This window comes from Scyliorhinus canicula, chromosome 16, assembly GCF_902713615.1.
Source record: "Scyliorhinus canicula chromosome 16, sScyCan1.1, whole genome shotgun sequence".
Lineage (NCBI taxonomy): Eukaryota > Metazoa > Chordata > Chondrichthyes > Carcharhiniformes > Scyliorhinidae > Scyliorhinus > Scyliorhinus canicula.
In genome coordinates, this window is record NC_052161.1 from 6,008,644 (window position 1) to 6,024,198 (window position 15,555).

At 47.8% G+C, this 15,555-nt stretch overlaps 1 protein-coding gene across 1 annotated transcript in view; it reads left to right on the forward strand.

Annotated features, from left to right (window-relative positions):
* pi4k2a (phosphatidylinositol 4-kinase type 2 alpha) overlaps positions 1-8,290 on the forward strand; it is a 33,597-nt gene extending 25,307 nt beyond the window's left edge. Inside the window, exons 8-9 of the mRNA XM_038822023.1 lie at positions 243-302; positions 6,426-8,290. Coding sequence (XP_038677951.1) covers positions 243-302; positions 6,426-6,584 — 219 coding nt within the window. The 3' untranslated portion in view covers positions 6,585-8,290. The remainder of the gene's footprint in view (positions 1-242; positions 303-6,425) is intronic.
* Positions 8,291-15,555: the final 7,265 nt, after the last annotated feature.

Consider the following 15,555-nt stretch of genomic DNA (forward strand, 5'->3'; position numbering starts at 1 on the left):
GCAGAACAATGCCAGCAGCGCGGCCTCAATTCTCGTACCGTCCCCCCCCCCCGAACAGGCGCCGTAATGTGGCGACTAGGGGCTTTTCACAGTAACTTCATTCTACTTGTGACAACACGCGATTATTATTATTACCTCTGGACTTGGATTCCCAGCTGCGGGCATTTTTGGCAATGAAATTAGTTGAACTTGCGGTTGGGTCCAAGGACATCGGGGTTAAAATATTATCTATTTCCTTGCAGAAAGATCCGGGATTTGATCGAGGGCAGTTCTACAAACAGATTTCCGTCATGAGAGGACAGGTGAGCTTATTGGGAGCTTGGTATTTGCTGGGATTGTATGTGAGCGTTTCGTGAAGAACGTTTGCCAGAACAGCCTTGCCAATGTGGAAGGAGCCCCCCAACGTGTTACGGGCGCAAGGGAGTTTGGGGAGAATGGGGCTTGACTGCCTTTTTCAGGAATATTACAGAAGAGAGAGACCTGTTACCAAAACGTTTTTGTCTGCAGTCATCGGGACAAGTGCAAAAATGACAGTGTAACTTGCAGCTGCGCCAACAACCAGTTTCCGTTAATGAGTCGAGCTCATAACGTAGCTCATTTCCGCTTGCTGGAAATGCCACGCATTCACACGCAGGAACCTGCTCTGCAACAAGACAGATCTTTAGATACGGGAGGCACAGTGGTTAGCACTGCCGCCTGACAGCATCAGGGACCCGGGTTCGATTCCAGCCTCGGGTCACTATCTGTGTTGGGTTTGCATGTTCTCCCCATGAAATTGCACAACATTCTGGTCTCAACTACTTTCTGTGGTAGCGAATTCCACAGATTCACCACTCTCTGGATGAAGAAATTTCTCCTCCTCTTAGTCCTAAAATTATGACCCCTAGTTCTGGACTCCCCCACAATCTGGAACATTCTTTCTGAATCTACCCTGTCTAATCCTGTTAGAATTTTGTAAATTTCTATGAAATCCCCTCTTATTCTAAACTCCAATAAATATAATCCTAAACGATTTAGTATCTCTTCGTATGACAGTCCCATCATTCCAGGAATCAGCCTGATAAACCTTCGCTGCACTCCCTCCATAGCAAGAACATCCTTCCTCTGATAAGGATACCTAAACTTCACACAATTTTCCAAGTGTGGCCTCACCGATACCCAATACAATTGCAGTAAAACATCCCTATTCCTGTACTCAAACCCTCTCGCTATGAAGGCCAACATACCATTTGCCTCCTTTACTGCCTGCTGTACCTGCGACTTACCTTCAGCGACTGATGCACGAGGACACCAAGGTCTCGCTGAGTATCCACCTTTCTGAATTCAAACCCATTCAAATAATAATCTGCCCTACTTGCTACCAAAGCGGATAACCTCACATTCATCCACATTATGCTGCATCTGACATGCATGTGCCCACTCACATAGGCAGGAGGACAGATTTTGCCCTGGTGTACTGGGTAGAAAGACAAAGTTAGGACAGTTGATGAACAGTGGCAGACATTTATGGATATATTCAACTGTTCCCAATTAAAGTGTATTTCAGAGATGAGGAAAGATTGTAAGAGGGGGGGAAAGTCAGTGGCTGAGCAAGGAGGTTGAGGATAACATAAAGGCAAAAGCTAAGACATGCCATATTGAAAAGGTCAGTGACAAGTTGGAGGAGCGGGAAACTTTTAAAGACTAAAGGATTACTAAATATGTAATAAAAGAGAAACAGTAAATTATGAAAGAACCCTGGTGTAAAATATGAAAAGGAAATAGCAAACGTTTCCTTAAGTATGTAAAAAGGAAGAGAGTAGCTAAAGTCAGCATTGGTGCCCGAGAGGATGGCTCTGGGGAGTTAATAATGGGGAACGCAGAAATGGCAGAGACTAAATATTTTAGAACATAGAACAGTACAGCACAGAACAGGCCTTTCGGCCCACGATGTTGTGCTGACCATTTATCCGAATTTAAGATCAACCTAACCTTCAATTTACTGTTGTCCATGTGCCTGCCCAAGAGTCGCTTAAATGTCCCTAATGACTCCACCACCTCTGCTGGCAGGGCATTCCACACACCCACCACTCTCTGTGTAAAGAACCGACCTCTGACATCTTCCCTATATCTTCCTCCAATCATATCCCCTTAAAATTATGTCCCCCTCGTGACAACCATTTCCGCTGTGGGTAAAAGTCTCTGGCTATCCACTCTATCCATGCCTCTCATCACCTTGTACACCTCTATCAAGTCACCTCTCTGCCTTCTTCGCTCCAGTGAGAAAAGCCCTAGCTCCCTTAAACTTTCTTCATAAGACATGCCCTCCAGTCCAGGCAGCATCCTGGTAAATCTCCTCTGTACCCTCTCCAAAGAATCCACATCCTTCCTATAATGACTGGGCACACTATTCCAAGTGTGGTCTACCCAGGGTTTTATAAAGCTGCAGCAAAACCTTGCAGCTCTTAAACTGTTAATGAAAGCCAACATGCCATACGCCTTCTGTCCTCATATGACAGCCCCGTCATCCCAGAAATCCTCCTCACTATTTGCCACCCCACCAGTTCTCATTTAGTCTGCGAACTTACCGATCAACCCTCCTGCATTCATGTCTAAGTCTTTTATGCAAACCACAAACAGCAAGGGTCCCAACACTGATCCCTGCGGGACCCCACTCGACACAGGCTTCCAGTCAGAAACCCCCCCCCTCTCTCTCTGCTTCCTGCCACTTGGGCAATTCTGATTCCAATTTGCCAAATTCCTTGGATCCCATGGGCTCTGAACGTCGCTATCAGTCTCCTAAGTGGGACCTTATTGGAGGCCTTGCTGAAGTCCAAGTAGACTGCGTCAAATGCATTGCCCTCATTTACACACCTGTCGTTGGGAAATTCCTAAGGAAGTGGACGTCTGGAAAGTCAAATGCAATCCATCAGAGTCAATTTTTTGAAGGGGACATAGTGTTTGACTAATTTGCTAGAGTTCTTCGAAGATGTAATAAGTAAGGTGGATAATGATGGGGTGCCGCACTAAAGGTAAATACACAAGGTAAGATCGCATTGGGTTTAGGGGTAGCATGGTAGCTTGGATAGAGTTGACCAGCAGAGAGTGGGGATAAGTGGGTCTTTTTCTGGTTGGCAAGCTGCAATTTGTGGGGTGCTACTGGGTTCGGTCCTCTGGCCCCAACTCTTTACAATCAATCTTAATGACTTGAATGCAGGAATAGAATGTACTGTAGCCAAATTTGCAGACAACACTAAAATAGGTCGGAAAGCAAGTTACAGTGAGGAAATAAGAAATTTCTAAATAGGTTAGGTGAGAAAATTTGGCAGATGGAATTTAACATGGATAAGTGTGAGGCTATCCATTTTAGTTGGAGGAATAAAAAGGCAACTTATTATCTAAATGGGGCGAAAGTTCGAAATGCTCCGGTGCAGAGGGATCTGGGTGTCCATGTGCATGGTTCGAAGTAAGTTGGTATGCAAATGCAGCAGGTAATAAGAAAGGCAAATGGAATTCATTGCTAATGGATTAACTTATAAAAGTAGGAACGGGATATTGCAACTGTACAGGAGACAATGAGACCACATCTGGAGTTTTGTCCCCTTGATTAGAGGCGGTTCAGACAAGGTTCACTAGATTGTTTCCAGGGAAAAAGGACTTGTCTTATGAAGGTAGATTGTAGTAAGAAGTCTTACAACACCAGGTTAAAGTCCAACATGTTTGTTTCAAACACTAGCTTTCGGAGCACTGCTCCTTCCTCGGGTGAGGAGATTCCTCTGAGATTGAGCAGTTTAGGCCTATACTCGCTGGAATGAGAGGACATTTAATTGAGGTGTACCAGATGCTAAAGGGGATCCAGCGTAGAGTGACTGTCTGAGGAGTCTGCACGTCCTCCCCGTGTGTCTGCGTGGGTTTCCTCTGGGTGCTCCAGTTTCCTCCCACAGTCCAAAGATGTGCAGGTTAAGTGGATTGTGGAAGGATGCAAGGCCCCCCCCTCCGGGTTGCTGCTGCTATTGACCAAGATACCTATCTTTGAGCCAGGAAGTCCAGAAAAGGCTGCCATCGTTTTTAGAACCCTTGTATTGATCCCCTCAGGGCAAATTTGACCCTTTCCAATTTTATAAATCCCGCCATGTCACTGATCCAGGTCTCCACACTTGGGGGCCTTGCATCCTTCCACTGCAGCAAGATCCTTCGACGGACTACTAGGGACGCAAAGGCCAGGACACCGGCCTCTTTCGCCTCCTGCACTCCCGGCTCTACCGCAACTCCATAAATCACGAGTCCCCACTCTGATTTGACCCTGGATCCAACCACCCTCGACACCGTCCCCGCCACCCCCTTCCAGAATTCTTCCAGTGCTGGGCATGCCCAGAACATATGGGCGTGGTTCGCTGGACTCCCCGAACATCTGGTGCACCTGTCCTCATCCCCAAAGAACCTAGGTAGGGTGTTCTTTCAAGGGCCGGTGTAGACTCGAAGGGCCAAATGGCCTCCTCCTGCAGTATAATTTCTGTGGTTGACAGGGTAGACGTAGTGTGGATGTTTTCCCCCTTGTTGTAGAATGAGAGGCCGTAGTTTTTAGATTAAAGGTGGCAGATATAAGACAAAAGAGAAGGAATTACTGAAGGGGTCTATAACCTGTCAAATCCTCTCTCTAGTGCCGTGGATGCCGGAACACATGCAGGGTTCTGGGGATTAGGAAGGAAGGTGGGCAGGAGGCCGAGCTGAGATTAGCCAAGATCGTATTGAATGGCGGAGCAGGCCGCAAGGGCTGAACTTCCTACTCCCAAGTTCTTGTGTTCTTATAAAAACTGGGATATGCGCTGGAACAAGAAAAAAAACATTTATTAAATATGAAGAAGTGGGTTATAATACAATACTCATTTACTCCCTCTTCAGTTTGACAATTACACACAGATTTTAGGGTTAGCATGGATTGCAAAATACATTTTCAGCTACAGTGGTCTCTAACACACTCCCTTTTAAACACACACAATGATTAAGACGCACTCCTCTCTGAACGTCTGTGGATTTCTCCTCAAAATCCCCCCCAGATCGTTCCTATACCGTGAGCTACCCTGTCTCAATGAACTCCGCCTTTTGCATCAGTGATTTCAAATTCCGCTTTCAAAAAGTCATACTCTCAAATCTTTTCAATTTTCTTTCCCCTCCACTGCTTCCATCAAGGTTTCAATTTCGGGTTTTACATCTCTCCCTTCAGGTTTCAACGGCTTTTAGGCAAACTCCGAGGTCCAGCCACCGATTTCCATACATTTCGAATAATGTCACCCGAACTCTAGTAATTTTTAACAAACCTTAGCTCTAATGGAGATATCTTTCTGCCCTCTCACAACCCAATGCCTTTTCAACACTGTGATTTTACTGAACAATAATCTGTTCTACTTCCCCCATCTCTGTTAACTTCAGACTTCTTGGAAACTAGCTGAACTTTAGATTTCTGGCATCTGTTCCCCTGACCATTACTCCATGGTATGGCTTTTCTTCCAGCAAGGCTGAAAGAGATGTCCCCTCTTTAGTCTTCTAAAACCAGCTGCTTCTAGCAGAAATATGTGAACTGCCTTCTCTCTCACTACCTATCTCCAACTGCAATCAAATTAGCTAAACCAAAACTTAAAAGCTTCCCCACCTTACAAGACCCCAGGTGCTGAGCAACCACTGCTGATTTATTTAATCTTCAAGCCGTAACCCACTCTAAGCACAATAGAACCGCAGTGGAACTGAACCAACCCTCATACATATCTAATTATAGGTTTTAACCTTCCAGGCACAGGAACATTAAACCCACTTTAAAAAAAAAAACTATACCTTATTTCTAATGTTTACCAATACAAATATAAATTCCTTCTACCTTCATTTTTCTAACAAGGGTATTCACTTACGTGCCCCTGAGCTGGGGAATAGAAAAGGCACAGCTACCATTCCAACTTTGCCCTTGTTGCTGATGAAAATACACCGTGTGAAGATTGTCAGGGAGGGGAGTGGGTTAGTCCTGGCTGATGCATTTGTAGTCAAATAGCACAAAAGCCACTCCTGTCTGGACTCCGTAGGTTTGCTTCAAGCGGTTACTGAATCAAAGTTTGGTTCCCTTTCAGCTGTGCAGTTGAATAGCTGTTCACTGCTCATCTCCCTGGTCTGGTACTGGGTCAATCGCCACGTGGGTGAGGTACTGAGGGTCTGCTGGTGAACCTCTATCCCAGCAAAACTTAGGCTCTCAAGCTGGGATAGGGGAGGAAATTCCCTGAATCCCTCCCATTCCGTCGAGCTATCACCGTGGAGCTCAGAAACACGGAGCCAGCTTTGTGATTAATCTCCCATCTTGTATCCGATTGAACATAATTGTAAAATGTTTGTTTTCTCCTTTGTTCCTCGTCTCTATTCCCTCTGCTCCTCGCACCCCCCCCCCCCCAAACCTCACTCCCAAGATCCTAAATCTCACGCAGGCCCTGAAGGATGGGAAGTCACCCCTGATGCTCATTCAGATCCCACCCGTCATCGTGGAAACGACTCGAAGTCACCATCGCAGCAGTGACTTGTACACACAGAGCTTCCAGAGCAGAAAGCCCTTTTTTACGTGGTGGTAGCGGATCTGGACGCAGACAATGCCACTCCCATGAACAGCTTGCTGGTTGACGAGCCTGATAATCTTGGGCCACCGCCTCTTGTCGGTGGCGGGAACGTTCTGGACTTGTCATGGCGGGAATGAGAATGAGAGAAAGCCTGCTTCATGTTTTATCCTCCGTGTTTGATTATCGCACAAGACTTCACTACGTCAGTAAGAGACGGCGTGCGTGTGCGAGGGGGATTCTACTGGATGATTTGCACTTAATTTCCGCACACCCCGATGTTTCTTCTCCTCCATTCACACTTGTCTCTACGCATTCGCTCCATCAGATGCTTGGCTGCCCTCCCATCACCGAGCTCTGAAGGCTGCTGTCGCGGAGATGATGCACAGTACAGGCTGCCTTCGTCTGTGTTAACCCTTTCCTTTGGCCCCCGAAACTCGATTTTTTTTTTTTTTCTTTGCACTAAAATGGTTTGGTTCAAGTTGCAACCAGGTGCACTTCACGGTGAACTATGGTCCTGGACTAATCCGATCAGATCATGTTTCTTTCAAGTCCACTTTGCAGGCTGTGATTTTATGGAAGGGCCGCAATTACAGAAGTGATTATATCGTATTTGAGAAGAGAATATCTGGGAAAAGGTATCACTGGCCTTGAGTTTAAGCTGTGCAAGTGTGGGGGCGGTGGGGGAATGGAGAAGAGGAAGATGAATAAGATAATATAACCACCCCTCCATTCATCCCCCCCAGCTTTACACGCAGCACAGCCAGTGTTAGTGTGAACGCTAGCTGCACCAATAATATATCTCTAATCACTGACTTGGAGCCTTTGGCCCTGAATCTGCAGCATGCATTTTGAGCTCTATATACAAAACGCAGTTGTGGCTGGTGCTGAAGGCCTTCACTTTCCCCAGCCTTCCACTGTATTTTACAATGGCCCGTGTTGTAGAGGGGACAGGGGAAAGGGTATGCATGTGCAATGACAGTGATGCTACATAGCCCAGCTAGCAGCTAGTTGTGAACAAGAAATAACCTGTGACTGCGATCAGAAGCTAATGCAGCATGTTTAATTAAAAGAAACGCCAAAATAATGGTCAACGTAAATACTTTGTGCAAGGGTCCCAGTAGCTGCCCTCTGTCCGCGGTGCCCCAGACACCCAGCATTAACCCATGGCACCTTGCTAAGAACGCCGCGGGTCTGCTCAATAGACTCCGATTCGGGCTGCTCCTGCGTTCCTCTTCCCTGCTCTCCGGGGCTTCTTTTCACTGTCCCAAACCCCAGCCAGTTGAAAATCTGTTGGATAAGCAAGACGAGTGGGATCTTAACGTGCAAGGCGTCGGTCCCCTCTTCCCTTTCTCGGTCCCCGATCGCCAAACTGAACAGACCGGTAACCGTGCCCTAGTTTTCCCTGCCCTTGCTGCTTTCAAACAGGCCTCTTTGGGGGAGGCCTGACATCTGGGAGGGAGACAGGGTGTGTGGCGAGAAGGGGCAGTGAGCAGCTCATGTCCCACACAATACCATGCATTCAAAACCCACCCTACCCCTCCTCGATCCTGTGTCTTTTAGATGGACAATCGCCGGTCTGCTGATGCCTATTCCATACTGCAAGGTTTAATTTTGTTCATAGCTGTTGAGCGAAACTGCATTGTTAAAAACCGTGCAGCGGGAATTGTATTCCTTTCGGTGACCAATGAACCATGAGGGGAGATGAAAACGCTCGGGTTTTTTTTAAAAACCCACGGTTAATTTTAGAGCTGACCAGTTTTCGTGTGTCGCCAAAACAGAATCCTTACGAGCAGCTTTGTTCCTGATTAGATTGAACAGTTGTAACCAAAGCACATTTGAGAGAAAAAAGTAGCGATGGTGGTGACCTTTTATGGGGCCTATTGTCCATTCCCTCCCCGGTATAATCATGGTACTTGGTAATCTGGACCTACCCTTTCTGCAAAGACACCGTGGGCCTCAGCCTTGTCCAGTCCTTGGCTGGAGCTGCGATTTAGCTGATGGAGAGAGGGTAGATTTAAGATGGTGCCTGACATGCCCCTGAAAGTCCTTGTCCAAGACTGAGGTACGTGAGTATTGAGATGCTCTTTGCAGTAAACTCATTTGCGAATGGTCGTGTTCTGTGGGTGAATTAGCTTCAGGGTTGACTTGGGCAGCTGACGGAAGGCAGGCTGTCAATTCTGAGAAATTGGAACACAATCTCTTCATTTTTAAGTGGGAATTGAGCCATTTTTAACGAAGTATTCCATTGAATGTTTTAGGAGATATGGACAGTTATTGGGCTCAGTCACCGGCACATTGGCATTGCAATGATCCACAGTGTTGCAGGCTAGTTCAGAGTATGGTCAACTCCCTGCTCAGCTCCCAATCACAGGTACAAGGACCAAGGGGTCGCCCAGTCTCAGCCAAGGGTGGTAGGGTATCGCCCAGTCACGGGGCAGTGGGGAGGGTGATCGCCCAGTCACGGCCCGGGGGGGGGGGGGGGGGGGGGGGGGGGGTGATCGCCCAGTCACGGGAGAGGGGGGGGTAATCGCTCAGTCACGGGGCAGTGGGTAGGGTAATCGCCCAGTCACGGGGCAGTGGGGGGGAGGGGTGATCGCCCAGTCACGGGGCAGTGGGGGAGGGGTAATCGCCCAGTCACGGGGCAGTGGGGGAGGGGTAATCGCCCAGTCACGGGGCAGTAGGGGGAGGGGTAATCGCCCAGTCACGGGGCAGTGGGGAGGGGGGGGGGTGTGAGAGAGGAGAGGAGGTGTAATCGCCCAGTCATGGGGGGGAGGGGGGTAATCGCCCAGTCACGGGGCAGTGGGGAGGGTATTGCCCAGCCACGGGGCAGTGGGGAGGGTATTGCCCAGTCACGGGGCAGTGGGGAGGGTGATCGCCCAGTCACGGGCAGTGGGGAGGGTATTGCCCAGTCACGGGGCAGTGGGGAGGGTGATCGCCCAGTCACGGGCAGTGGGGAGGTTATTGCCCAGTCACGGGGCAGTGGGGAGGGGGGGGGGGTATTGCCCAGTCACGGGGCAGTGGGGGGAGGGGGGGAGAGGAGAGGAGGTGTAATCGCCCAGTCATGGGGGGGAGGGGGGTAATCGCCCAGTCACGGGGCAGTGGGGAGGGTATTGCCCAGCCACGGGGCAGTGGGGAGGGTATTGCCCAGTCACGGGGCAGTGGGGAGGGTGATCGCCCAGTCACGGGCAGTGGGGAGGGTATTGCCCAGTCACGGGGCAGTGGGGAGGGGGGGGGAGGTATTGCCCAGTCACGGGGCAGTGGCGAGGGGGGGTGATCGCCCAGTCACGGGGCGGTGGGAGGGTGGGGGGGGGGTATTGCCCAGTCACGATCCGTGGGGATGGTTTTGCCCTAACACAGCCTATGAGTAAAAGCAAACTGATTTACTTGTGAAGATGTGAATGGAAATCCAGCCATTGTAACCAGAGCTGTCCAGCCTCCCCTTTGAGCATGAGGTCACTTTCAGGACAGATACGACACTGACAAATGTGACTCTCTGGGTTTGGGTGTGGACGATTGCCAGCTATCCAGGCAGAGAGGCTTTTTATTTGAGGGAATAGCGGGTGGAACAGTGAATCGTCTGTGCCACTGTCCCCAAGGCGGAAGTTGGCCGTATATTGGGAGGTGCTGATTCTCAGCACTGTGACATTCAGAAAGGATGTGACCACTGCAGTGAGGATAAACGGTGTCTCCTCTCTCCGGTGTCCCGGTCTGTCCCGATTTATCATAAACCAGTTTACTGGGAAAGAGAGGCAAACCTGTTTAGTTGTGCTAGGTTTTCAATAACTGCCTGGTGACTAGTTTGGCACATTCTGCCTGTCCCTCGGGGGGGGGGGGTATTTAGCCCTGGTGTTCCCTTGGACATCGAGGTCCATCCTGTGTCTCAATATTTACAAAGCAGTCCATGTTTTGCAGCTGGATCTTTTGTGCTGGGTTTGGGTTCCTCGGCCAGTTTCATTGTGCTGGCATCTGCATTTCCTGTTCACTTGTTTTGCTCTTTGTTGCGTTATCACCACCAGGTAATGAATAGGCCTGTAACATTTACACCGTGCATTCACCTTGATGTGTCCCCAGTGATACCAGGTTCTGGGCGGAGTGTTTTTGAGTTTTGTACCAGCAGTGCGGCAAGGGGTTGGTGAAAGACCTGTTGCGGTTGATTTGAGAGGATGTATTCTGGTATGTGCACCAACCACAGTTCAAGGTGTCGGCCATTCGCTGACATTGTTCTCGGCCGTGTTCTGTTTGGTGTAAGCGGGAGGTAGTTAACCAGGGCAACGAAACCCCGAAACACTGTCCCAACCACCACAACTGTACATAAAATATTTACCAGCTTAGGGCATGGGGGTTGGGTGACAAGGAGCAAAAGGTGAGTGCAAATTCCTCCATCCATTCCTGGTGGAAGAATTTGACATTTGTGTGAACCAAACCCCATGAAAATAAGTGGCCCATTTTTAATATTATTTTGGACTTGTCACAGCTGCAGGAATGAGCTGAAGGTTTGACTGGAGCACTGTTGTTGGGTATTTGAACTTGAAAGTTAGCGCAGTTTTTTTCTTTAGTGAATTGTAGAACGCTGAATATTTTTAAAAATCCATCCTCTTTCCCCCCCCCCCCCCCCCCCCCCCCCCCCCCCAAACTGTACACAAGCGGCCGAAGAAGGCCTGTACTCTGAATTATCGGTTGCCCTGGACAGCCAGGATTGGCGTGTGCTGTTATGGACATTACAGGAGACCGATTCCCTCTCCCAAAGGCGCTGCTAGTGACAGTCAGGCTTGTCGGAGGCTGCATCTGCTCTGATGGGGCTGACTGCATCCAGTGAAAATACTTGAACTGTTCTCCATTCTGGTCCATTTCGGACCGATTCTAAAATAATTACCCCATGGGTTTGATTCCTTTGCAATAGCTGAAATCACAGCGTTATTTAATTGTTTTGAGGTTGGTAGAAAATAATAAAGTTAAGCAAGCTTTAAGTGAGTTGTGTGATTTTTTTTTTTAAAAGTTAATTTTGTAATGCATCGTTACATAGTTTTAGTACAGTTGAGGCTGGGGTAATTGACGGGGGTGCGCTTAAAACTAACCCGGACTAGGAAGAGCCAAGCTGTGAATTCCTGCTGCCACTCACCACCCACCAACCCCGGCGAGGAAGTATGTGTATGGGCACTGAGTTTGGGTGTGCTGCCTTCTGTGGTCAGATAGCCTGCCAATACTTGGAGCTTATAGATGCAGTATAGCCATTTGGATAAGGTACGTCTTGAGGCTACAACGAACTGCTGGGAAGAGGATAGTAATTCAAACTCTGGCTTCTGTAGAAGCCATGTCGATATTGCCCTTGGTTTGTGTGGCTTCATTTGCGATGTTGCTGCCTGCTCCACTCCTTTTGTGTGTCAGCATCAGGACACAGTGGTCTGCCATTGAAGGAGTGCATCTCGGCACGCGTGGTTTGGCGAGTTGAGTGGTCCTGTCTATTGCCCGGCTATCGTTCAGTTTCCGCCCCCTTCCCTGGGCGTCCCCAAAAAAATAGTGCAACCCCGTGAATATAATGAGCAGTTCACACAAGCTTCACAGGAAGAAAAGTTGATTTTAAAACGGCAGAATTTTACAAGTGGCATACCAAATTCTTCTCTGTGTAATTTTCAAAGTTCTGGCTACAGATCTGAATGTAACTCACTTGTGAACATTACGTGTGAATTGATAGGAAGGGAGGTACTCTTCTTTGTTTTTCCTTTTAGTCTTTTTAAAGATTATCCCCATCTAGATTTAGTCTGAATATGTGGTTTGTGTTTCTTTCCAGCGGAAACCTCTGTTTCCATCTCCATCCCTTTTTGAACTTGCATTTTGTTCCTCACCTCTCCTAACTGGGTCGCAATAGTTAATGGTTATGTTGCATTGGTAGAGAGAGAGTCAGTCACAGGTGTATGGCTTGAACACCCCGGGGCTTTCTCTTTGAAATTACAAGTAGATGATGTTTTTTTTCTCTGAAGTCCTGTTGCAGTTGGGATAACTACGTACTGTGTACATGGTCACATCCTGTAAAGGTGCCGCACACTATTCACTCACATGGAGTCTTGAGTGCCGCATGGAAAGTTCCAGCGATGTGCAGAATGTTTGGATATCTGGAAATCACTTGCCCCGTTTCGTTTGTTGTCCAATTTCTTTCAGGTGAATTGCACTTTGAATGCTCCGAGCTGTTAACACACCGATAAACACATTTCAACAGACTTGTGCTCAGTAGCCCTGTTTGCAACCTGCGACCTGTTTACAGGAAGATCGCAGAGTGATATATTTGAGCCATTAAAAAAAAACAAGGCCATTCACTGGAACATGAGCCGCTGATTAAGAGTAACGTTGTGTTTTGGGACCTGGCAAAGTAAAGTTTAGTTAACTTTGGATGCAGGTGAAAACATCACGAGGTAAATCTGGCCACTTGTGCTCTTTGTTAACTAACATTCAACTCCCTATCCCTCTCAGTCCGTTATTAGCCAGTAGTCTCTTTTTCCCTCTCCTGCCTTCTCCAGAACTCTGTGTATTCCGCCAAACAAAGACCCTGCAAAGATGGAAGGTGTAAAGTTCCATCTTAATTATTTTTTTAATGCCAAATGCAGAAATCGTTAGAAAATAACAGGCCTGTCACTTGGGGCTGGAGGGAGTGGGGCGGGGGGTGGGTGTGTGTGTGTGTGGTGGTGGGGGGGGGGGGGGATAGTTGTGATGCAGACCCAACTTCTCTTGATGGCTCTTCCTGAAATATTAACCAGTTTTTCTTGAGTGTACCTCTTGAGGGACCTGCCAGGAATGTTGTCTTTAATCCCGGGAGGATGATTGGTGACCAAACGTCACATCCCTAATGTTTTAAGATCCACACCCTATCCTTTCGCCCCACACTTGCCTCTGCATTTACGAAATTGCTCATCTTGAATCTGCCCTTTCCTCGCTGCCACAAGATTGCGTATGCTCCATTGACGTTACTTCCGCCGTTATCTTCTTGCCTCCTGCTGTGCACTTGCAGATTCAGACCTTATCATGGGGTGAGGGAGGAAACAGAAGTGTGTGCCATCCTGTCACGCACTCTCGCCCTCAGATGGAAATCTCATCCATTGCAAAGCTGATCTCCCTCAACTATTAGCCCTCACGTCAAAAAAACAAACTCTTTAGATTATTGCTGTACTGTGCTCCCAGGTTTTGCTTCAATAACTTTTTTCATCCGATCATAACTTTCTCCTCCCTGCTAGCTCTCACTTGGCAGAGTAGGTTCCTCTCCAGCTGGTTCTGATGGCAGGTACTGGCAGGCTTGGAAGAAGCAGTTCCAGGTGTTTCAGACACTGGTCTGTACTTGCCCAGTGCCCCCACGTGTTGTTTCGAATGCAGCTCCTTTAATGGAACTTTGGCCAGCTTTTCTGCTGCCTAGCAGCAGCTCAGATTGATTCTTGTGCCTTACTGACATGGGGCCTTGGGTCAGCAGGTTTCTGTGTGGTGGCTGTCGGGGGAATGGGTGTGGGTGGTGGTTTGCGGGTATCTAAATACACAAGTTACTCCTGGCAGGATTGAGATTTCCTCGCCCATCCTGCCAGCCATTGGCCATGTTCAAATGTGCTGGCCAGTGAGAGGAGATTTGCTTCGAGCTGCCTGGGCTGTTACATCGTCAGTGACTGAACAGGAAACTTGCAAACCCCCATTCCCAATGAAAAGGTCAACTTGTTTTGGTCATCGAACTTGTGAGCTTTGTGGTGGCTGTACAATGGTCGGTTCGCACAAGCGACAGAGCCAACAGCATTATGCACTTCAGTGACTCAATGTGGGGGGTGGGAGGTTATTATCGAAGAACTGGTATTTTGCCTTGAGGTATGGAATTGGTTTTTCTGACTGACTGAACGGTCTTTCCCAATTGAGCTGCGAAGCAGAAGGGAAATGCAAACTGCCGACCTCGTGACTCCTTTCTGAGGGTGGCCTGATTGTGTGACGAGCCTCTAGATGCTCTCAATGGACCATTGGGAGGTTTGTTCTCCACTTCCTCAGGGAGTCTAGGAAAGAGGCTCCCTTTTAACTCAATTCTAGATTGCTCTAAATCCCAAATTGCCCCCCCCACCCCAAGCGCTTACGACCAACAGGTTAAAACCCCTTGAAGGTACCGAGGGAATTGAAAGACAACATTTAATTGAGCCCCAAATTGCTGCGATCAGAACACACACACTAATAAATATTCTGCAGGGATATGCCAAGCATGGGCCCTCAGTGTAACATTGCTAGGCTTCACTGGACCATCTACATAGCTCATCAGAGGAACTATAACGAGTAATGTTTCTGCCAGTTGAAACTGCTTTTCTTTGCTTGGATACTGAACCTGTAATGTACTGTTCTGATAAAGCACTGTATACTCTGTAATGTATTTAAATATTATATATATATATAAAATGAGAATCAAATGATCACTATTTCTGCAAATATAAATCTGCCAAACTACTGTTTAGCATTTGATAAATTTTCTAACACTGTTTGAACCCTTTGTTTATATTATTTCCCAGTTGAAGTGGACAAGGGATTTGATATTACTGACCAGTGTGGTGAAGAGTGAGTGATGAGATTCTACTCCATGGCACTGGCTCAATGCTGTGCTGATCATATCTGTGTTGTGGTGGGATTTTGCAATTGATTATTTGAGGTGACGTTATCCAGACTTAGTGTAATAATAATCTTTATTGCCACAAGTAGGCTTACATTAACAATACAGTGAAGTTACTGTGAAAATCCCCACACTCCGGTGCCTGTTCGGTGCACAGTGAATTCAGAATGTCCAATTCACCTAACAGCACGTTTTTTCGGGACTTCATGCAATTTACAGTACACAAGGAGGCCATTCTGCCCATCTAGTATGCACCGGCCCTTGGAAAGAGCACACTACGTAAGCCCATGCCTCCATCCTATCCCCATAACCCAGTAACCCCACCCAACCTTTTGGACACTCAGGGCAATTTAGCATGGCCAATCCACCTAACCT